Genomic DNA, 25,144 nt, shown 5'->3' with positions numbered 1-25,144 from the left:
GGTGTTTTCTGTGTATTCTTGTCTTTTGCATGTGTTCGTATTAGATGTAGACTCAGTATGTGCAAAACCTGAAAAAAATACGGAACACTAATTCATTCAACACCAGGAACCTTTAGTATGTGCTGTGAAAAAATACGTGTCTACTCTCATCAAGTGGAGAAATCATTTTATGTTTTTTGCATGAACTCAACCATAGTAGCTACTCTAAACATTTGCTTCAGCTGAATTAACACATTTTTTTTCAGATACAATTTCATTTGTGTTTTTTCTCAAGCTATAAGACAGTAAAAAACATCTTGGTAAAGCAGTGTTAGTGTGAAAGCTTCGTTTCTACTTCCTGGTTTAGGAAAATCATTCTGCAAGATGCCCTCATCACAGACAGCAATAAGCTAATGTCAGCTATCCTAGAATGCACTGTTCTCTAAAGTGTGGGTAGCATAAGGTGACTCAGGTTCCCCTGGAGGACTGATCGATATTGGAACAGCCAGCAGTCCACAGTGGGCATGGAGAGGATTCTATAGTCCACAGCAGTGTCCCTGGAACACACATACACACCAGTCATTACAAAGTAGACACGCGCATGGACACATACACATGCACGCATGCACACACATACACACTGTTAGAGAAGATGTATATGAAGCATGTGACCTGACCTGGATGCTGGCACCACTAGTCCTTGGATGTGGAGATCAGCTGACATAGGGGCTGTATGCTTTTCTACATGACCACCTTGGAGCCATCCTGCATAAACCACAACCACAGTTCTTACTATTTCAATCTCTATCTAGAGAACAAATGAAGCTGTTACTACACAGGGGCATGGGTTTAATAAAGGGGGTATACAGCCTGATTTGGGGGTGTAAGGTGTTAGTAAAGAGGATACATAGGGAGTTGGCAGAGGGGGTATACAGTATATAGAGATCCAATATATTGGCATTCTTGAGTTTCGGCAATAGATTGGACTATAGTTTTGATAATATTTTTAGCCTTTAATTATGCATGCCAATGATATTTAGACATAGCACTGATTTACATGAAATAAAGCTGAAAATTGTGCCAAATATTGTCATTTTCATTAAGAAATATATAGAAAAATAAACTGAAATACATTGCCAAATATACAAATTTTTGCCTTTTAGTTTAATTGGGAATTAGCTGGATATAACCAAGAGAATATTATATTAAGAAAAAATGTATTGGAATGTTGTGGAAATATTTTGTGTGCCTCTATAAACAGACGGGTGACAAATTAAAGGAAAAACCAACACAAAGTGTCTCAGTAAGATGTTGGGCCTCCACAAGCTGCAAGAACAGCTTCAGTGTGCCTTGGCATGGATTCTACAAGTCTCTGAAACTACTGGAGGGGCAGAACACCATTATTTAAAAAGATATACCCTCATTTGGTGTTTTGATGATGTTGGTGTTCAATTGGGTCGAGATCTGATGACTGCAAAGGCCATAGCATATGATTCATATAATTTTCATACTCATCAAGACCCTTTTGCCCTGTGGATGGGGGCATTGTCATCCTGTAAGAGACCACTGCCATCAAGATAGAAATGTTTCATCATAAGATAAAGGGATCACTCAGAATAACTTTGTATTGAATTGCAGTGACTCTTCCCTCTAATGGGACAAGCCATTCCAGAAAAATTCCCCCCACAGCATAACAGAGCCACTGGACCCTCTCACTGTAGAGGTCAATCATTCAGGCCTGTACCATTATCTTGGTATGCCACACATGCACTCACTCACTTGCCGAGAATATGGTGAAGGAAGATTCATCTGACCATATTATTTTTTTTCACATCTCTGTAGACCTGTGCCAATGGTTTTTGCACCACTGAACTCTCAAATGTTCATTCGTCTTTGTAAAGAGGGGCTTATGTTATCGAATGTGTGCTTTTGACCACAATTTCAGACCCATTTACTGATGTCTTTCCCGTCGATCTAAATGCGGATGTCACTTTAGTCACTGTTCCTATTGAAAAACTAGCAAGGTGAGCGGTCTTTGTGACTGAAGCTCCTGCCACCTGTGGCTCAATAATGAACTCTCTTTCAAAGTCTCTTAGATCTTTTCCTCTTGCCATTTTGATCCAAAATCGAGGTCAACTGCTCAGCATTTTTATACATGCCACAGAGCATGATAGGATGTTAATTGTGTGATTGTATCATGCAGTACACCTGCATGAAAGCATCTGCATTTATTATGTTTCTCCACTCATTTATTCAGGTTTTTCCTTTAATTTGTCACCTGTATGTATTATTCAAATATATACTGTAATACGCCAAATAATATATTTCAATATATCGCTAGTAGAGGGGGTATACGGCATACTGAATAGTGGTCAGGGAGTTAGTAGAGGGGGTGTATAGCCTGAACATGGGGTAGGGCATTAGTATACTGGCTATCTAGCTTAAACTGGGGGAGGTTGGGATTCGTAGAAAGGGTATGGGTTAGGGCTCACTGACCTATCAGCCCAGTAAAAATTTTAGTAGATCCAGTGATGTCTGGCCACAAGAAGTAATCCCCTCCCTCTTGGTGGAGCAGGATTTTGATGGACACCTCTGCCCAACGCATGTCCAGCAGCCTGTCCGTGTGATGGATCCATACACTGCAGGATTGAAGCACAGCTTCCATGTGTTCATACATGCGTACGTGTATGCGAGTCGTGTGTGCGAACGAGTGTTTGTGAGTGAGCTCGTGTGCAGTTATGTTTGTGTATACATGCATGTGTGGAAAGTGGTTTAGTGCAGTGTGTACCTGTCCTTATCAACAATGGCAGAGTTTTTATGGGTCCAGGAGTATTGGTCCGTGCCAAGTGTGATGGTAGTGGTGTTGACCTGCATGTGCCAGGCCTGGCCCATGCGAAGAGAGATGGCGCTGAACCCCTTCTGGCCCGTCCCTCTCACCTGTCCCGTGATGACGAGTTCTGGGGTATGTTCAAGAGCACGTTACCTGAACGTTTTAAGGGGATTGAACCGAATGCCTGGTTGTAGAACTAACATTTAAAATTAAATAAGCATAATTCAACAACATTTACTGAATCAAACAGCAAGCTTCTGCGGTGGCAAATCCCCAAGTCTGCAGCAAATGATCACGTAGTTGATGACATGTTTCCGTAATTAAGCCTTTTTTGTATTTGTATGCTGCACTTGCACTTCAGAGGCATTTGTTTCACCTGTGTTTTGCACTCCAGTGCCTCTTTCTGCATTCCAGCGGGACACGTTTTTACGTTTTCCTTTTTGCTTTAAACTTCAGAGCCACCATACTTCTGCATCAGTCAACATGCAAATTCCCCTAAAGAAGCCTGTGCTTCCCAATGGTGTTGTTTGGCCCAGCCTATAAACAGCAAGGTGAGCAGACATACCTGCAGGTCTGTCCTCCATCAGACGAAAGATAGGCTCCCCTTGAACGTCCAAGTCAAAGCAGATTATGTCAGGCCTGGGGGACGTGAGGGGCCCATAGCTGAGGGCAGGGAGGAGGAACCTGAATTTTTGGGGACTGACAACTGAAAGAGGAGAGTTTGTATAAAGCAGTGAAACTATGTTACATTGCATATAAAACACTGAAATTACCTTACACTGTATTTAAAAAAATGAAACTACTACAGTGCATATAAAACACCAAAATACAACTGAATACAACTGCTAGAGGGGAGAGGGCATTGTGACATCAAGGGTCAACATTCTGCCATTCATTCCAATCATAATTTTCTCCCTCAAAAAATGTAAGTATCTTAAATACTATAAATAGTACAAATACCAAAAGTCAGAGCAACATAAACCACACTTTTTGATATATGATAGGCATATGCAGTATGAGAACTGTAGGAGGACATAGGTATACAAAAAGTGTCCAGAATAATAATAATAAGCCCGAAGAATAACAATAGCGTGCTTCTGCATGAATGCAGGCACACAAATTATAGGGTTGCCTAAATATTCTTTTTAAATAATTTTTTAATGTAATTAGTACAGTACCAGTTGCTGCTGGTACTGTATCGCTAATGTCATCTGGCTCCATAACTGGAAAAAAGAAGAGAAACACAAATTGCACAACATTAGACAATGCCTACACAGTGATTTCAGATACACACCAATACATGAAACAGATGAGAGACCATTAAAAACAGAAGAGAGAGTGGAGGACAAGAAATGAGGATGAGGGAGAAGGATATAGCAGATGAAAGGACTGTATCTTCACCAGCTCACTGGTCAAGGAATCACTGGCCACAGAACCCAAAATACAATGAAAATTAAATTAACGGGAACACACTGATACCATATACCATGTCAATAACTTGAGTGGTTAAGTATTTAAATGAAAAGCATACTATGCAAGATTTTTTATTTTAAAATATTTTAAAATAACTATGCTAAAGGCATATCTATGATGCACAGGCAATCGCAGTCTTTACACACTTTAGCCAAATTTGTGCTCCTTTTACATGTATTTGTTATTCAAAAATGTGTCCGGGATGTTTCTGGGCGTGGTGCGCTTTTTGTGTCAATAACTTCAGAGATTAAGTATTTAAATTAAGTATTCAAGTAGATTGCCTGATTGTTATATCTTGCTGCCTTTTAGCTGACTAAATCTGTAATATGGTTTAGACTAGCTTCAATGGTAGTCTCACAAATCATAGTACTGGTGATAGCAACAATTTGGTATGCCTTGAGACTAAGACATTTTTAAAAGTATTGCAATATGTTAATAACTTTGTATTTTATGTTTGAAAGATGGATATTGCTAAATAATATAGGCTAATGATAAAAAAACAGGATATTGAAGTTGAGGCCATTGTTTAGGAATCCTAGTAAAATTATCTGCTTACATTTATGGAAAGTTTAAAAGCCCAATTTTTTTTTTTTATGTGGCACTTTGTCTTGCTAATGGCCCTCTCAAAAGATTGTTGAAATACTTGTGTAATCCTGACAAAACGTATGGCTACTGTTGAATTACAAATGAATGATTTTAGTTAAATGTGGTTTTCCCAATTGAAGTCAGTGGAGCACATGCTCCTTCATCTGTTGGTGCTATGGGAATTCCATGACACCTGACATCATGCTGAGTCCTGTTAATAAATGCTTATGTCAATAACCACAAATAGGCATAAGGCATGTTATTTCAAAGACGTCAGTATTCATTCAGACGAGAGTCACATAATGCACTACAGCATTTTATGATACACTATTACATCTTCATAATATACAGTAAAAAATGTACACTGATAAATTGATATACATACATAAATACACCGATAAACTGTGACACACTGTGATGAACTGCTCGACTAATAATCTGATTCACTGTTACTCTGGATAAGAGCGTGTGCTAAATCCCTGGAATGATTCACTGTGATTTTATGATTACTCTAGATCAGTTTGCACCAGTAAATTGAGGTTCCACTAAGATTCTAAATGGGATAAGGATGAGTGAGAGGTAAGATTTGTTTGTCTAAATTATTTGTTTTAAATTGTGACCTGGGACTAGAGCTGGTTGACTAGTGGAGGACGGAGTGTGGCACAGTGGGTAAGGAACTGCGCTTGTAACCGAAAGGTCGCAGGTTCGAATCCCGGGTAAGGACACTGCCGTTGTACCCTTGAGCAAGGTACTTAACCTGCATTGCTTCAGTATATATCCAGCTGTATAAATGGATACAATGTAAAGTGCTAAGTAAAAGTTGTGTAAGTCGCTCTGGATAAGAGCGTCTGCTAAATGCCTGTAATGTAATGTAATGTAATGACTAGGTGGTCTATAGAGCTTGGTGATAGCTCTGTGGTCTGGAGAATCATTATTTTGATTTGGTGGTCTGTAGAGTCATTTGGTGGTATAAATATAACTCACACAGTGTCCTTAACTTCATTGAAGGATAAATGCAATATGTATTGCTGGAAAACTGCGAAACTGTTGTTGACAAATATTGGATTTGTTTGGCCACATTTTAAAACAAATTAATCACTCAATTTGAATGGATGTAGTAATTTTCAGTACACTTTACAATTGCTTTTTATTAATTTTAGTCTTTAAAGTATAATTTATTTCTCCCTTTATGCTCTCATTCCTTTCCATTTTCTCTCATTTTATGTAAAGCACATTGAGCTGCAACTGTTGTATGAAATAAATAATTAATAAATACAATTTGATTGATTTATTGTTTGACTATGTAAGAAAAGTGTAAGTCTCTCTGGATAAGAGCATCTGCTAAAATGCCAGGAATGATTCACTGTGATACTCCATTAATGTAGCTGTGTGATGGCTGTGGGAATGTGCTGTGTCTAATTGCATAGTTTCTCTAAACGAGCAAAGGAAGTGACTCACGTAAATACCGAATACCATAATCGGGGCGGTCTGAAGGAAAAAAGAGCAACATTTCAGGCTAGGGTTAGGAAAGGAGGAGGCATTTCTGTTTATTTAAAAACCAAGTTTCCCACAAATTCGCAAAACCATTGTCTCAGTCTGTGTTTAAACAATTTGGGATACTTGTTCTGAATCATGAGGTATCTACAGGTTGCCATTTAACTGTGGTTGTTATAGACCCCCGTCAGCCCTGAGCAAGACATCAGTACACTGAAATTGTTATCGTTGGTGATCTGAACTAGGATTGGTTAAAGCTGGTCTCAGATGATTTTCACGCCTATTGTGACACTGAATTTAACTCAAATTATTAACTTTTTCGACAAACCCTAACCCAAAGTATCGTGTGAAATGAACACTTAGACTTGATTTTAACAACTGTCCCTTACAAATATATAGCCCCTGGCATTTTCTCCAATTATTTAAGTGATTGTGTTATTAAGAAACACAAGATGAAGCCCTGGTTTATTCAAAAAAGAAATTGTAAACATTTTACAGAGCAAGATTTTAAAGCTTGGAGCTTTTCCCAAAATAAATTTCTTGAAATCACAAACAAACATGCCCCAATGAGAAAATATAGAGTATGAGGATGGGACAGTCCCTTGAGAGAATGAGAGACATGAGGTATGGGCTGAAGCATGGAAATCTAATTCTAAAACCAACTGGAATTGATTATAATCAGTGCTTAAGAAACAAATGTACCTCTTTCAGTTCAAAAAGCTATGTCTGAGTACTATATATTTGTCACTACAGAAAGTCTTAATAATCCTTTGAAATTTTGGAAAGCAATTAAATGAATGTCTGCAAATAATTCTTATCATCTTGTGTACTTCAGAAACTGTTTCAGACAGATCCAATATGTGGAATTGTTTTAATGAGCATTTTGTTTCTTCTGTTTCAACTTCAAATTCATACAAACTATTGCTTTTAATGACAATTTAGTGTGAAACTGTCAGATTTTTAAAAAAAATCAAAACTCTGATTCAAATACATATGATGCAAGACAAATAAAGAGATGGTATCAACCTATAAATACTTGGGATTCCTGATTGAAGTTTACCTTACATTTAAGACCCACATTCAATATAGTGTTAAAAAGGTAAGGCTTATTTAAACTAGATATGATTGGGCATATGGGCATCGGCGATAGTGTATCTTTGCAACCTACATGTAAAGGTCACAGGTTAAATTTCTGGGTAGGACACTGCATTGGACCCTTGAGCAAGGTACTTGACCTCATTTCAGTATATATATATATATATATATATATATATATATATCCAGTGTAAATTGATGCAATGTAAATCCTATGTAAAAAGTTGTGCAAGTCACTCTGGATAAGAGAATCTGCTAATGTGATGACAACCACTCTCCCCCATCCTGCCTAAGCCCAACCAATAACAAGCTGGGGATGTGTCCCCTCAACATTATGCGGTGCCCCCCCCCCCCCCCCCTCCCAATATTTAAATGTATACATGAAGTACTGATTTGTTGTTTGAATTTTGTTGTTAGGTGAATCCCTTATGTCCACTTACATTTCACAAGTTCCTTTGGGTAAGAACATCTGCTAAATAAATGCAACATATTTTAGAATAGAATTACCTAGATAGCCCATCTGTGATGCAAATAAACCTTCACAGGGAACAGACGTACAGAGTCCGTGTGCAAGGGAAAAGACCATGCAAAAGACAAATTATGAAAACTATAATCACACTCAAGAAATACACATAAAACTGTCATGCTATATAAATTATATATAATTTTGGGATAGCATACATTTGCTTAGATTTTAAGTTCCTTTGGATAAGAACATTGCTAAATAAATGCTATATATATTAAGATTGAATTACCTGGTGGGCCAGGCGGACCTATAAGGGCAAAACATTCAGAGGGGACAGAAAAAGAGGCTTTCAGCCAGAATGCAAAACAAAGGACCATGCCTTAAAAACTTTGAAAACTACAATCACACTCAGGAAATACACATAAAACTGTCATGCTGTATAATGTGTCTATTTAATATATGCTGAGTAAATAGTATTTTGATATATGCAAAACTATCATCATGTTCTCACACTTGACCGTTCACATCTTTTAATATTGTGAAATGGGCAGACAGAGGCCACATGTTGATGTTGCTGTACACTTTAAAGGTTTATTTTTGTGGATATATAATTTTGGGATAGCATACATTCCCTTACATTTTAAGTTCCTTTGGATAAGAACATTGCTAAATAAATGCTATATATATTAAGATTGAATTACCTGGTGGGGCAGGCAGACCTATAAGGGCAAAACATTCAGAGGGGACAGAAAAAGAGGCTTTCAGCCAGAATGCAAAACAAAGGACCATGCCTTAAAAACTTTGAAAACTACAATCACACTCAGGAAATACACATAAAACTGTCATGCTGTATAATGTGTCTATTTAATATATGCTGAGTAAATAGTATTTTGATATATGCAAAACTATCATCATGTTCTCACACTTGACCGTTCACATCTTTTAATATTGTGAAATGGGCAGACAGAGGCCACATGTTGATGTTGCTGTACACTTTAAAGGTTTATTTTTGTGGATATATAATTTTGGGATAGCATACATTCCCTTACATTTTAAGTTCCTTTGGATAAGAACATTGCTAAATAAATGCTATATATATTAAGATTGAATTACCTGGGTGGGCAGACAGACCTATAAAAACTAAGCATTCAGAGAGAACAGAAAAAGAAGCTTTCAGCCAGAATGCAAAACAAAGGACCATGCCTTAAAAACTTTGAAAACTACAATCACACTCAGGAAATACTCATGAAACTGTCATGCTGAATATTGCGTCTGTATATTAAATGTTAAGTAAACTGTATTCAAAGAAAAACATGTTTTCAACATACAAAAGTCACTCACACATATAAAGCATTGTCTATAAGTCATTCATTCAAATCTAGGTCTGCCATTACAAGTATTGATATCAAAATTGTACCAAGTTACATGCAACAATATTGCCTATCTTAGCTCAGACAAATTAAACAAGCTGTATTCCAAAGCAATGCTCCCCAATGTTTCCTAAATTCTTTCAAGTAGCATGGCCCTGTGTGTACAAGCATACAGTGCATTAATGGGGCAAACGTGTGGGTAGGTTTGTAAGATTCTATATTTATTTAATCATGTTCTCACACTTGACTGCAATTCAGGTTTTTTAATATTGTGAAATGAGCAGACAGAGGCCAAATGTTGGTGTTTCTGTACACTTTAAAGGCTTATTTTTGTAGATATATAATTTTGGGATAGCATGCATTCCCTTACATCTTAAGTTCCTTTGGATAAGAGCATTGCTAAATAAATGCTATATATATTAAGATTGAATTACCTCGTTGGCCAGATGAACCTATAAAGGCAAAACATTCAGAGGGAACAGAAAAAGAGGCTTTCAGTCAGAATGCATAACAAAGGACCATACCTTAAAAACTACAATCACACTCAGGAAATACTCATAAAACTGTCATGCTGAATATTAGCATACATTCGCTTACATTTTACGTCCCTTTGGATAAGAACATCTGCTAAATAAATGCTCTCTCTCTATATATATATATATATAAAGATTGATTTACCTTTTTGGCCAGGCCGACTTCCAAGGCCTAAGCATTCAGAGAGAACAGAAAAAGAGGCTTCCAGTCAGAATGCAAACCAATGACCATGCTTTAAAAAGTTTGAAAACTACAATCACACTTAGGAAATACACATAAAACTGTCATGTTGAATAATGTGTCTATAATATGTTCTGAGTAAACTGTATTTTTAATATTTGCAGCGCTGTCATCATGCTCAATAACGCATGACGGTTTTACTGGACCTTATGAGCCTCAAAATGATGTCCAGTAATGAATCTGTCATTTATTATAAATTATGGAAATATGGACACAACAGAAAATGTTTGGTATTATTTGTATACTACTTTGGATTGGCTATTAATGCAGATTCATTTTCATATTGGGAAAGAAATAACAGTTGTTTTACAGTGCATTTTTCTAGCATTTTAGTAAAATATTGCTTTTCCCTCATATTTAGCCCAAACCTGTGCAATGTACAACCTGTGCTTTTTTGTTAATGTATTGTTACTGATGCAACCCCCCCCCACCCACCCACAGAAGTGTTTAAAGGAAACTGAATTGTTGTTAGAACTTTTAGAATCTTGTTAAGTGAATGCCCTTATGTTTATGTATATTTTAAGTTCCTTTACAAAAGAACATCTGCCAGGATTATATTTACCTGGGTGGTGCAGGGGACGTCCTTCAAGTAGAAACAGAAGAGACTTTCAGTCAGAGTGCAAGACAAAAGACCATAAATTAAAAAAAAACTATGAAAACTATACTCATATTCAGGAAATACACATAAAACTTTTATTTAATATATGCTGAGTAAACCGTATTTTTAATACATGGAACACTATTATCATGTTCAATGCAAGATGACAGTTTTACAAAATCTTATGAGCCTCAAAATGATCTCCAGCATTTTACTTTTCTTTTGTTATAAATAATGGAAAGATGGGTGAAAAATAAAATGTTTGGTATTAATTTTATAATATTTTGGACTGGCCTTTAATGCAAATGTATTTTTATGAGTGGTAACAAGTAAAATGCATTTATTTTACCTTACATATTTCCTACATTTCATCAAAATATTTTGTATTTTAGGATTGATTTACCTAGATAGGCGTGGTGAGATCCAATTGGGCCTTCAGAGGAAATAGAAGAGAGGTTTGTAGTGCAAGACTTGATACTTAAAAAACTAAGAAAGCCATAATCAAACTCAGTGAATGCACAACTCATTCTGAATAGTGTCTAATATGCAAAACTGTTATAACCAATCATTTGCCTATTTTATAAATGCTGAGTATTCTGTATTTTATGCAAAACTCATCATGCTCAATGAAGCATGACTGTTTGCTCTGCAGGACGAAACAAAATGTTTGGTATGATTTGAATTCGATTTTGGACTGGCTTTTAATGCATTTTAAATGGGTACTAATTGAGATAAAATTCAGTTATTTTACCATATATTTTCCCACATTTAAGCAAAATATCACCTTTTCATTATTTAACCCCAATAATGCCACTTATTTAATTTACAACATTTAAAATGAACCATATGCTTAAGACAAAAAGATTTAAGTTCATTATTTTATTTAGTGGTTTTCGATATTTAGTAAATATTTCAAACATTTAGGTAGATATGAAACATTTAGTAAGCCACTACATAAAACATTTACCTTTTTTAAAATTTATTTTCAGATAGCATATTTAATTTTCAGAACTGTCCTTTTAAGCATCATAAAAGTCAGGAAACAGACAATGTAAGGAAAGAGGTGATTGTTTTTGGTAAAATAACTGCATTTTTTGGGAGCAATATTTGGAAAGAAAGTGTTTTAGCTAAAATAAGGGGTTGTTGTTCCAGTTTTCCTACCAGGAAACACAGTTTTGGCCACACAGGGGAAAGTGTAGAAATTAACAGTTTTCGTATTTGTCTCAATTCTGAAAATATTACTAGAGATAGATGAATCATTTTAAATACAAACAACCTGCATCCCTTGGCTACGATTATGCACCACAATGAAATTTATTGGACATACCATTCACCAGCAAAGTAATGGAAAAGTACCAAGAGAGAAATGTTACATTTAACCCCAAGGTAGGGGGGTTAAATGTAATGCAGGGTACACCTAACAGTCTTAATAGCTTTAAAAGTTAACAAAGTAAGGCAGCTCAATACAATTCCCTGTTATGATGCAGTCTAATATATTTTTGATGACATTTATATGTTAGTGGCCTACCTATGTCAGTGAAAATCTATCAGAAGATTGTACATTATAGTGCTGTATCAGTCATGTGTCACCATGTAGCCTAAAGTTGAGGTTAATATATTTATAAAGATCTGGTCTGAGTTGAACACATCCAATCAATTATGGTTAATTAAGTCTCCTGAAAACAAGCTAACAACCCCATTAGGTTTAACCCTGCAGGGGGGTGTCTGCACTTGCCTGGCTAGCAATCCCAGCAAGCTAGCATGCTATAGCAAATTTTCTTGTTAAAAGATTTTCACCAATCTATGGCTTTAAAAGATTAATTTACCTGGCAACCCTGGCTGCACCACGAACATAGGAGGTGAAGATAAGCCCCCTGGATTCAATCAAAATTGGTAATTAATATTGACACAACAATTTCATTTTTTTGATAAATAGAGCCACCAGTGTCTCCCCATGTGACCTGCAGGGATTTAAACTTATATTTCAATGGTTATCCTTCAGGGGTCTTCACAGGCACCCGAACAGCACAGTTAAGGGTCAGGAAGGAAAGTGGACAAGGATGGATTAAATAATGCTAAAAGCATGTGTTTGAGCCAGTGATCCTCACTTCTCGTCCTGGAGAGCCGCAGGGTCTGCCGGCTTATGTTGCTACTCAGCACTTGAGTTACACAGCATGTGATAAAATAAAGCCGCTGATTACACAGGTAATTCAGGTCACCTGGTTTCTTGAGTCTGAATCAGTCCCTGATCTTAAGGAAAAAACCAAAACCAGCAGACTCTGTGGCTCTACAGGACCAGGAGTATCACTGCACTATATTAAAAAATGCATCCATATAAAGCAGGTTTTTGTTTGAGCCCAGCAGTAAGACACCTAATTCTACTTAACGTATTGATTGAAGACCACAGTTAGTTAATTAGTTGAATTATGAATTTATTTAAAACTTTTTAAAAGTTAAATGTAATATAACTGCTCTCACTTTTAATTTGGGTATTTCCCAATGCTTCTAACAAAAACTAACATGCCCCTAAAATTTAAACCATGGTGCAAAGTATGTCCAACATACAGTATATTTAACACAAGATGTTTTTTCATCAGCTTGTTATGGTTTACAAGCTGATGAAAGCTTGTAAACCAAATTATGTATGCGCTTGAGGTTAAAAATGTGTTTAACATTTCAAATCTCAAAGATTCACACATTGGGTCAAAACTCAGCAAATCCCATTTCTTTTAACTTTAATCTTTGATTGCATATCCCTTTGTGATGAGAAATTTTTAAATGCCAGCGTTAGCTTTGCCCTCACAGACGCTGTCCACCAAGTTCAGCGATCATCTGTATCTATGTGAAGAATGTATAAAACAATAAGACTTAAAAGAATGCAGGCATGCCTGTTTCAGTTAAAATCTTATTGTTTCATTGGCTCTTTATTCCTTCAGTAACATTTTTCAGTGCATTTTTGACATATCCTGCTTTGAATCTACTGAAGTGTGTCTAACCACTGGGGCATGGTTACTGTTGGATAACTAGTTTTTAGATTATCACCTTTGAGAAACAGACAATATCATTTGTGTGACCATAGAAATGTATCTGTTTTCTTTCTATCTGTTGCCCCTCTTCCAGCACTCCGCTACACAAACATGACATGAAACATCCTTGGGGCAATTAAGCCATGTTTCAGATCTCATCTCTATGCAGACCTGGGGTGTCCTGGAGAGCTTTCTCTCCTTAGTGCTACTTATGGGGGTGTGGATAATCACTGGGCTGTGGTTGTTCACCAAGGTGTGGCTCCTGGCCTGACTGTTGTAGGTTCTCTCAATCTCTGGCTGCTTGGCACTAACCTGAAATTCTCTGGTTGAGGACAGATCCCCCTTGGCCCTCCTTGCCCTCCTTGGGTTTGTGGGCCACCTGCTGTTCACCCTCAGGCTTGGTGACTACCATGGACGTGAGGGGAGTCACAAAGCTGTACTTCAGAGCCAGGGCCAGGGCCTGCTCTTTCATATGAGACTTCTCATCTCCTGTCAACAATAGCCTGCAGCCAGTAAAACACACACAGTTATACACACACACATACACACAAGGCTGCCCTGCATAATGCCCAGGCCTGGGACAAAATCATCCCTGTGGCCCCCCTCACCTGCATCCCCCCCTCCCCCTGCCCCTTGGCCAACCAATTGTTCATCCCAGTTGTGACAGCGCGATAATCGGCCATAATACAGACACAGGACGCATCAAACTTAGCTTTGTATTGCATAAAGACAAGATTTCCTCACTCTGTTGGGAAGCATCTGCATTCATTATATTTCTCCACTCATTTATTCAGGCTTTTCCTTTAATTTGTCACCCGTCTGTATATGCACACATAAATTAACAATATACATATACATGCACACACATACATGTATACATATGTGTTATTGTGAATACCCAGTGAACAAAAGCCAGAATCTTAGACGCCTAGTGGGATGAAAATATATGTTGAGAGACGTTTTGACATAAACAGAAAAGGTTAACCCCAATATAGCTCAGGTTTTGTCTGGATATAGCATGGCTACATCTTAGTTGGCTAGAAAACTCACTTTTCAGCCAAATGTAGGGTTTTCAACTGAACACCTAGACAGCATTTAACCAACTTTTAACACACTTACCCCCTGTTTTTTGTGTATGTGTGTATAACACTGCAGTTAGATAACATATAAAGAAAGTGTACAGTTAGAGAACACATGCAGTAACTGTACAGTTAGAGAAGATGCACTAATGCAGGGTAACTCACATTTTCTCCAGGTGCTGCTGCACGGTGAGATAGGCCCACAGTCTCTGGATATACATCTCAAAGATGTATAAGTCCATAATCTCAGACATGGCCTTTTGGTCCTCCAAGGTGGCCCGGAATACAACCGCCTCATCCTTCTGCAAATGGAGTCTGTCCTTTAACACTTAGAAACTTGACTTCAGTTCATATAACCATTGGGTTAATTCTTATGACATTTGTTTTGTAAATGTAGTGGGGTAAGAGGGGATGCATACAGAAGTGTGCACTTGGCACATACCATGAACTCCATATTGTTTGGCACAAAAACATTTTTTCTTGATTTGGATCTGTTCTGCATAATTTTACATTTGTGATCAAACCATTTAAATGTGGTTAATGTGCAGATTCTCAGCTATTATTAAAATATATTTGCATACATTTTTGTTTCACACACTTTGGCCACAGACTTCAAGCAGTCATTGCATGCAAAGTACTAGACATGACTATTTTCATTTACATGACTTAAATATGTCCAAAACATAATGGTGTCCTGTAATGGGGGCTATGTTTAAAAAGTGCTCTAATTTCTATATGATGAAAAAAAAATGCATAAAAAATACCCTTGGGAATACAGCTTGGAATGTGCACTTTAACCACATGTGAACCACATTGTTTGATTACGAATCTAAAATTGTGGAGCACAGAGCCAAATCAAGAATAAAAATGACTCTGTTCCAAACATTATGGAGCTCACAGTAAATGTACATAATTCTTAGCTTTGTTTATTGAATGTCAACCTGCAGGAAGGAAGTGACCTCACCGTGTTAGCCTTGACCTCTGCTGTGAGTGCTTCCAAGTCGTTGTCTGTGACCAGACCGCAGACCACAATCTCGGAACCGTTGTAATACTGGGCAAACTGGGTTTGGGTGAGGTTGGACACACCGGTGTAGTTCAGCCGAATGTTCAGCAAGAGAGGTGTGGCCACTTCCTCATAGAACCCCTGGGGGACAAAGACTGGGCTCATGTCCACTCAGTTACTCACTCATCGCCTATTGTGGCCATGCTGATAAGAAGTCTCATGACTTTGTTGCAAAGGTTTAATTGGGGGGGGGGGGGGGGGTGGCCAATCCATTCATTACTGTTTCAGATGGCATTACAAAATATATACTTTAAAATAAGGAGTAGGAAATAAGGGAATAAGTTGTAAATAAAATGAATGCAAAGATCTCAAGGGTTTCCTTGAAATTTGAACCACAAAGGGGAACAAGGAAAAATTTGAGTGAATTGAAGTTGATTGTGGATTCAGAACAAATACTCAATGGGACAATGGCAGATATGTTTGGGACTTTGAGACAAAAAAATAAACCTTCTGTCATTCTGCAGGGTTTGCTGCATTAGTTGCAGTATGTAACTGGTGACAGTATTGGTGACATGTAATTGGTGCATTAGTTAAAGTATGTAACAGGTGACCTCTCAGGATTACCCTGTCAGTTGCCATACCTGCAACATTCTGCAACCAGATGTTCTGCACAGTTACATTCCTGGTTGAAAACATTACCATAAGGAATACTCCCCAGATGGCCATACCTGCAGCTGCAGGGCTGCATCTGAGTCAGAGTAGATTCTCCTGGCTACACCCTCATTCTCCAGTGCCATCTTTTCCAGGAACTCATAGTTGACGTCAAAACCGAAGCCCAGACAGTAGAGTGTGTATTTCTTCCCGATAGCTTCCTTCACGTTGGTCTGGATCTGCTTCAGGTTGGTCACTCCTGCCCCAGAAAAAAACCACGGTGACTAGCTCAGGACCACACAGCCCCATACCTCTGGATCAGTCTCGGTCCAAACAAACCCACCCAGTTCCAAACAGAGTATGCCAGATTTATGCCAGGGTCAAATAATTAAATTGAAATACTTAAGACGCTAGAAGAATGCAGATTATTGGTCTTTTTAAAACAAAATATCTTTTTTTTACTAATATTCCAAACAATCTGCAGAAATGTAACCAGCATCTTGAGTACAAGTACTGTATTTCAATCTGGGGTCTAATCTCTGCAGTTCAAAACAAACATACACACATCCAAATAGGTCAAAACAAATGTACTCAGACCTGAGATTAAAAAAATCATTAGGATATAAAGATCCAGACAAATATAAATGGATTTAAACAGATCTACTGTAAACAAATCCAGATACTGCTCATATGGTCTTAAACAGACCCAAGTAAATCCAAACAAATGTAGATCTAAATAAATTCAAACAGATTTACACTGATATAAATAGTTCAAAAACAGATCTAGAGGGATATACACAGATCCACAAAATAAAAATGTGCCATGCTTGGTACCAGAGGTGGGATCTCCATCGGTGAGCAGTATGAGGATGGAGGCAGTATCCTTTTGAGGGTGGGTCTCTTTGAAGCGGTTCAGCATTTGCACCCCCTGCAGCAGCGCTTCGTTTATGTCCGTCGCTGAAAAGAAGCAGTAAGCAGATAAGTCAAACCAATGTTATACATATAGATGAATTTCCCTAATGCACATTGAAGAATTGCGCTATAAACACATGGCTATTTCATTATGAACATATTATTTTGTTGAACAATTGTATGAATCATAGTATGTATCAGCTCCATTAAAATCAGTTAATGTAAGAAATTAATTGAAATTCTGTTTTCAAATAAATTGAATGAATTGATTTGAATTGAATGGCTGAAATGAAAAGGAAATGACTCCCACTCTGATACTGGTATTGAAATCTCCCACAGATGTATTTGATATTTTTGCTCAGGGGGACAGAGCGGGGATTCAGCCTTACAGCCTCTGTCCATGATGCCCTTGACAAAGGTGCGGGCAGCAGACAGGTAGTCAGAGGTGGCTGGGACCAGGTCAGTTTTCCAGGGGAACACCTGATTATCAAAAGTGATCAGGCCAAAATGATCCTCTTCAGGTATGTCTCCCAGAATCTTCAGCAGTGCCTCACGAGTCTGTTAGACAAAAACAATGCTTTTGCACTCTACACGTCATGTCACTCTAACGTCATGCACTCACTGTACACACATAAGACTAATGTTCTTACTCTACAGAGTACTCAACACACACACATACAATCTCTCTCTCTCTCTCTCTATCTGACACACACACACACAAACATATGCACACAATCTCTCTCTCTCTCTCTCACACACACACACACACACACACATACCTGTTCTATCTTGCGGCCATGCATGGAGCCACTCTGGTCGATAATGAACACTACATTTTTGGGAATGCGAGGGAGGCCAGTGGGAGCAAAGTAATGGACAAAGTATCCCCGAGACACCTGAGAGAAAGAGAGAGAGAGAGAGAGAGAGAGAGAGGGAGAGAATGGGACAGAGAGGGAGAGATGAAGTTTTGTTGAATTAAATTCATTGCCGATACCTGTGATCCCACTTGCATACAAACATTGCCACTTAAGCTTGCTGCCCTGCCCATACATGTGATTTTGCCCACATGAATATCATGACTCAAATGTGGCCCTGCTGAAAATAACTGCCATCACTCAAAAATGTAGTCCTGTTCATACCTGTATTTCTCCCTTTGACTGGGGCCTGTTGACATCATAGGTGAGAAGCAGATCTCCATTAAGTCCTGCATCCCCACAGCTGGGGCACTGTTGTTCCAGGGAGGGAGTGAACTGCACCAATGCCTGAATGAACAGCAATACATTGTTATTTAAATTTAGCAGATGCTCTTGTCCAAAATCTTTTTGTTTTTATTTTTACATATAACCGCTTTATACAGATAGCAATATTTGGTGAAACAATTTCAGTATGTAGGACCTATCTTCAATAGACATCTAACAGGTGTAATTAAAAGTAATTCATGGCTTGTTAGAATCCAGAAGTTGCAGTTATGGTTGAAATGAAAAATAGGATACACAATGCCCGTCCCCCCCCCCCCCCCGTCCCCCCGTCCCCTTCCCCACTAAAGTCAGGCCTCTCCTGTCTCTTCAGGACGCCGTGAAGCTGGTTCATGTGTTTGTGTCAAGTCGTCTGGACTACTGTAATTCTTTATACACAGGCCTTCCTAAAACAGCTATTGCCAGGCTGCAGACTGTCCAGAATGCTGCTGCCAGGGTTCTGACTAAGACTAGGAAAAATGAACACATTGCTCCTGTACCATTTAAATTACATTGGCTCACGGTTCCGTTCAGAATAGATTTTAAAATTCTCTGTTTGGTCTACAGATCATTGAATGGCTTAGCGGCCTCCTATCTTACAGACTGTCTAACACCTTATGTCCCTGCGTGCACACTCAGGTCCTCTGAGGCCAGCCTTTTGACTGTACCAAAGACCAAAAAGAATGTTGGTGAAGCCTCTTTCTCCTCTTACACCCCTATAGCGTGGAACAGCATACCGCCGTCTATTCGCATGTCACAATCATTTGAAATTTTTAGAAAGGATCTAAAAACATATCTGTTTAATTTAGCTTTTAAATAGAGACTACGCAACTCAACCCCAGCTCCCACATTCTTTTTATTATCATAGTATTGATTCTATTTGTTTTGTTGTTTTGGTTTTTCTTTTCTATTCTTATTGTAGTCTTTGGTATATAGTTTTGTGTGCTTTTATAGAATGCTCTTATTGATCTGCTTAGATATGTTTTTGTACAGCACTTTGAGCTGCTTTTTGCATGAACGGTGCTATATAAATATAAATAAACTTGAAACTTGACAGCTACACTATGTGTACAGCTGATAATACTGTAGTAGGGACATTACCTCTTTCTCTGACACAGTGGTGTTCAGGGCACTGGACCGACCCTCGGCGATCAGAGAGCCCTGGGTTTTCAGGAACGCGATGCCCTGCTGCTCAAAAACTCTCACCTCAATCTGGAATAGGGGTCAGTAGGAGAATATCATGCAAATTAAAGATGGTGGAGGAAAATCTAGGAACATACCTTTGCAGGTGCCACTTATTGCTCTCTGCAGAAATCTTAGTGCTCCATACTGCACCTCAAACCATCATACATTCTGAGAGAGACGGTAATCACCAGATCAGAGCTTTCTCTTTCTCTCTCTCAGTCTCTCACTCTCTCTCTCTCTTTCTCACCCCCCCCTCTCGTTTCCTCACCTTGAAGTCTTTGACAACTTGAGTGGGGCGGGCTTTGATAAGCAGCTCATACTGGCCCAGTCTCCGCTTTAGCAGTTCCTCATAGGTCAGCTCAAATGTCACTTTACTGTGGGCTGCCACTGTCACTGAGGTCTGGAACTCCTCAAGAGTCCGGCCTACCGCACTGTCTCACAAACACGTACACATACATACATACACACATACACACATATACACACAGCGTTACTGAACTGGGATGACACTGACATAGCCATACAAAGACCAGCCCTGGTATCCATACTATAGGTATGCCATACCTGACGAGCCCAGCACTCTGACCACGGGAGACAGCCTCTGTGTACTGTGACTGTGCCTCCTCCTTCTTCTTCACCACCCCGTCATAGACACGCCCATCCATATTCCTGCACACACACACGCCAGATATGCCATTCACACCACACCAGTGTCACCAGCGCTGACAACATCATCAATATCAACACCAACCTCAGCATCAGCATAGTCTATATCAATTCATACATCATCAGTATCGACACCAACTTTATCAATATCAGCATTAACATTCTCTACATTACCAGAAGGGACTCACATGCTAAACTTGCTGATGAAGGCATTTTTGGGCAGCTCCACATGGAAGAGCACCTCTTGGGACTTGTTGGCGCGGTTGGCAACTCGGCTGGTAATGACAGTCATGGCATAGCGGCTGCTGACTGCAGACTTGATGTGGAAGCTGTAGATGTCAAGGTCCTTTTTCTGAAGAGGGAGCAGGGGGACAGGGGCCTTCAGTAAACACCCGTCATGTTCCTTTTTTTCTGTTACCATCACTTCCTGTATTTCGTCACATATACCACACTGACGTGCTCACTCTCTCTCTCTATTCAAAGTTTTATTGGCATGACTGTATATCAACAATATTACCAAACCAATTCACAATTAACCAATTAACAATGGCATTTAAGACATATAATTAATACAGGGGAATAAAATATATTTAAAGAGGAAAACAATATATATATATATATATATATATACATATACACATGAACGTACACACACTCATATATATATATATATATACATACATATACATACACATATACACATATATGTACACGTATACATACACATACATGTTCATATATGTATATAATAAAAAAATATATATGAATGAATAAATAAATAACCAAATCCAAACCCCACACAGCCTACAAGTTTAATGACAAACTATAATGCAGACAGTAATGTTAGATGTAACTGCTAGATTTTTTTGTTTTTGTTTGCTATTTCAAGGTGCGTCCCCTGGTGCTCTGTGTCCTGATGCTGGAGGGCATCTCCCTGCTGGTGCTCTGTGTCCTGGTGCTGGAGGGCATCTCCCTGGTGGTGCTCTGTGTCCTGGTGCTGGAGGGCATCTCCCTGGTGGTGCTCTGTGTCCTGGTGCTGGAGGGCATCTCCCTGGTGGTGCTCTGTGTCCTGGTGCTGGAGGGCATCTCCCTGGCGGTGCTCTGTGTCCTGGTGCTGGAGGGCATCTCCCTGGCGGTGCTCTGTGTCCTGGTGCTGGAGGGCATCTCCCTGGTGGTGCTCTGTGTCCTGGTGCTGGAGGGCATCTCCCTGGTGGTGCTCTGTGTCCTGGTGCTGGAGGGCATCTCCCTGGCGGTGCTCTGTGTCCTGGTGCTGGGGTGCGTCTCGCTGATCTCATAGGGCTGGGGGCTTGTGTGTTTGTTCTGTAGCACAGTCCCTTGGGATGCTGTCATTGATTTTATTTATTGTGACAGGGTGGAAATCCTTTCTTGGCAGCAAGGTGGATATCACTGTTTTAGAGCCAGGGAAGATGCGGCTAGGCTTCTCTATAACTGGCCTCAATGATTGTTAGAAAAAGATGTTCAAGGCGGTGGATTTTACAGTGAAACTGGAGAGGCTAAAACTTGTGCAACACAAGTGGGGTGTTTTATTTACAGAGTGCCACATAACTTATAAACAAACATATATACACAAAACAACAAAATCAGAACATCAATTATACCTGATTCATGCCCATATATCACCGGCGGCAACACACTGACAGCAAATGACTTAAATAATTTGTACTGATGTACATTAGCTAGCTAGGCTGTACCATTTCCACCCCCCAAAAAATTCAAATATCTCATAGAAAAAATAACATTACATTTTACTCAATGAAATCATCATATATATTTTATTAGTTACAACTATATAGTAATAATCACATAACTAATTAAATACCCACAAATATTACAAAAATACCCATGACGGTCTCCCCCGTCTGCAATTGCCAATGTCATTGTCCTGTGCTTCCAATAAAGTTACACCGAATCACGACAGTCGGCTTACGTCATTCAAGTTTGAATACGGAACAGCAGGGGTAAACACAACGGTTAGTAGAAGCTCCAACATTGCGTTGATTTCATTATTGAAATACAAGATATTCAGTGTTACAGATCAGAATGACGTGTGAGTTATATGCGGTGCATTATTGATGGTGAACAGGTGTACAGTAGCACATCTCTTGTAGTTGATAACAAACCGGCAACGATAAATGGTGCACACTACGTTCATGCAAGCGGCGTACTCGTACCAAACAACGGTTACCATGAGCAGATTATTTAAAAACAGTTCGTTTAACAAAATAATGTCCTGTCGGGAACGGAAAAAAATTATCTTCATCCGTACAGTGTACCGCACCGCTACCGGACAAACTCACGCCTTCGGTTGCTGGAGCTGTCAAAAGAGCTTTCCACCATCTTCGTCCAAAGTAAACGTTGCTATGGTTACAAGTATTCTCGAGAGCAGGAGAGGAAGTAACTTCTGTTACTTGTACATACCTAAATAATGAATTCACTCGCTCTGTCGTTAAATGTGCAGTTTACAGGGAGTGACTACCGTATTCACTGTCATCAGTTAGTACGGTTGTCACTCGCGAAAACTGGCAGTGTGTGCGTGGCCTTGGTTGGGGGATACATCTGCGCTGATGGAAGTTGAGGGTGTCGGCATATGTTGTGGGTCCGGGCTGGTCTGGGTGGAGCTCACTGCAGTGTGGAGATGAGGGTCTGTGTGTTCTCTCTCTGTCCTGCAGTTCCTCTCTTAGTGCTGCCAGCTCTGTCCTGTTATCCGATTGTCAAACAATCCACGATCAAAATGGTTTCTGAAAACGTAGTTCTCCCTGTCCTGCTGCAGCTTTTTAAAGTGTGCTGATAGGGTGCCCTCCTGCTGGTCTGAGTCTCTGTCTGGCTGTCATGATTCTGTGAAGATCCTTAGGTTCCTTTATTTTTTCCTTCTGCAAATTCCCTTTTAATTGAAGAATAGTGGACTGGAAGGGCTGTGTACCAGGCTTTAGGCTGGAGTATAGAATGAGATTGCTCACTTCCCCATTTTTATAACTCAACAAATGCAGTCTCTGGTATCTCCAATGGGTATTTCCCTCAGAAGCTGTTGTTGAAACTGTTTTCTTTCGCTGATGTGATTTCTGGGGATAGTGAATGGGACTGCCGGTAGACTGTGGGCAGACCGGTAGAGGGTCTTACTGCCTGGATACGTTTTCTCTGCTGGGCAGTTGGAGAGGGGCTGCTGCTCTTCTGATTGGCTCATTTATGGAGCTCAGCTTTTTTTCTCTCCTCTCTCTCACACATACTCTCTCTCTCTCTCTCACTCACACACACACACACACACACACACACACACAAGAAGACCAAGTTTGGGACGCCCTCCCCCTGATAATGTCTGCAATCCTGATATACGAGTCTTTTCTGGAAAATCGAGGGCATGTTTGTCTCCGCCCGATAACATCATCTGAAGAAATAGCCACAAAAGTCATCAGTGTTGCAATATGTGTGTGTTTATCTGACTGGTAGGGCATAGGCATCAGAAGTCTGACGTAATGCAGAGCAAAACCTTTACCCATATATGGATTTCGGGCTCAAAGGACAATTTCTCTATGGAGAAAATGATTGGGAGTTTCACTTAACCATCCTCGTTAGTCTGTGATTTAAACTGGCATTTAAAACTTGGACGTTTTTATCTGGACACGTTTCTCTCTTAAAAGGCACTGGATCTACGATGCCGTTTTCTAACCAACATAATAATACTGCTGCGAGTGATATTTATGTCACGGCTAGCCATTTGTTCAGATAAAAATGGGTGGAAAGTACTCTTATCATATAGAAACCAACTTCCAAATGTCCTAAATTATTTTTAAGGAATTAGGAAATCGCTACTCATTTCCCCCATAGGCAGTCTATTTGATCCGGAAGTCCTGAAAATGGTAACATAATCGCAGGGAATCGTGACACAACTTCTGAGGCCCATTGGCCCTCCGTCTGATAGCACTTTTCAGTTCTGACCATATACCACGAACACTGAAAAACACCTTCAATATGTTTGGCACCCATGGCTGCCACGGCAGTGCAGAAACAGAAGGAAGGCCTCCCCATCAGGAAGTTGGCGCAGATGTGTTTTAAAAGTTATTGTATATGGATAGACAACAATAGTTAAATACATTCACACAACAGATCGTGTAGCGTTGCCTTCTACCACTCTGACTCTGCATCTCTCAATAATATCTTGTGAAACTGGTAGGTTCATGATTATGTTATTCACAGCACTGAAAGAGTTGTAATGCATCAGCCATATCAATGCAGGACTTCACCACAGAAACAGCAAATTACAACACTAACTATAACAGATCAAAGAGATTTAACAGTAACGGATCATAGTGATGTAACGGTAATAGATCGCAGCACATGCACCTCATCTGAGTATGTATACACACTCATTTATATTCGCGCACACATACAGCGCATTCCTGAGCATGGACCCACCTTTCCTGGAGATGCCTGTGTGCTCTCTGTGTCTCTCCTCACAGGACTGGCAGAGGTAGATGCCAGCAAAAGGCAGAGAAGTAATACAGCGTGCGGAAGCATTGCTGTACACAGCAGCAGATAGCACTCTGACTGACGGCACACAGTCCAGCTGCCCAGTCCTTTAAAGGAAGAAACCCCAGACCCTCCAGCTTGCTAATCATTGATAGTTTACCAGAACATTCTGGCAGGCCTCATGTAAAGAATAAATAGTGATAAAATCCAACAGCATTGATTTTCGGCTCCTCTTTTG

General features: G+C 39.4%; 1 protein-coding gene across 50 annotated transcripts; it reads right to left on the bottom strand.

Annotated features, from left to right (window-relative positions):
* Positions 1-91: 91 nt before the first annotated feature.
* On the bottom strand, positions 92-25,010 carry LOC118211017 (inter-alpha-trypsin inhibitor heavy chain H3-like). Of its 50 annotated transcripts, none has more exons than XM_035387658.1 (29): positions 24,853-25,010; positions 20,610-20,773; positions 20,320-20,424; positions 20,024-20,186; positions 19,672-19,782; positions 18,475-18,597; positions 18,115-18,231; positions 17,725-17,893; positions 17,258-17,380; positions 16,501-16,682; positions 15,734-15,913; positions 14,935-15,071; positions 14,003-14,193; positions 12,491-12,538; positions 11,068-11,097; positions 10,629-10,649; positions 9,971-9,997; positions 9,727-9,744; positions 9,036-9,062; positions 8,624-8,680; positions 8,212-8,229; positions 7,964-7,993; positions 6,326-6,355; positions 3,988-4,032; positions 3,375-3,515; positions 2,768-2,936; positions 2,476-2,618; positions 657-744; positions 92-536 (listed from the first exon to the last, which is right to left on the bottom strand). In XM_035387658.1, the coding sequence occupies exons 1-29, from the start codon at positions 24,952-24,954 to the stop codon at positions 422-424; spliced, it is 2,874 nt and encodes a 957-aa protein (XP_035243549.1). In that variant the 5' UTR covers positions 24,955-25,010; the 3' UTR covers positions 92-421. The 50 variants fall into 50 exon arrangements, with proteins under 50 accessions (XP_035243549.1, XP_035243555.1, XP_035243552.1 ...); XM_035387664.1 differs by having other exon boundaries at positions 8,624-8,641; XM_035387661.1 differs by lacking the exon at positions 6,326-6,355.
* Between the last annotated feature and the right edge of the window lie 134 nt (positions 25,011-25,144).

The sequence above is a fragment of the Anguilla anguilla genome, chromosome 13 (assembly GCF_013347855.1).
Source record: "Anguilla anguilla isolate fAngAng1 chromosome 13, fAngAng1.pri, whole genome shotgun sequence".
Taxonomy (NCBI): Eukaryota; Metazoa; Chordata; class Actinopteri; order Anguilliformes; family Anguillidae; genus Anguilla; species Anguilla anguilla.
The sequence above is the reverse complement of the archived record's forward strand: the minus strand, read 5'-3'. Positions and strand labels throughout refer to the sequence as shown.

Bases quoted from the DNA above. Each gene is read 5' to 3' on its own strand.
- LOC118211017 (XM_035387658.1), bottom strand. From the start codon at position 24,954: ATGCTTCCGCACGCTGTATTACTTCTCTGCCTTTTGCTGGCATCTACC. The intron at 11,098-12,490 runs GTAAATTAATCT...TTTCCTCTGAAG, and splicing joins GGTGCAGCCAGGGTTGCCAG to GCCCAATTGGATCTCACCAC. The intron at 2,937-3,374 runs GTATGTCTGCTC...AACATACCCCAG, and splicing joins GATGGAGGACAGACCTGCAG to AACTCGTCATCACGGGACAG.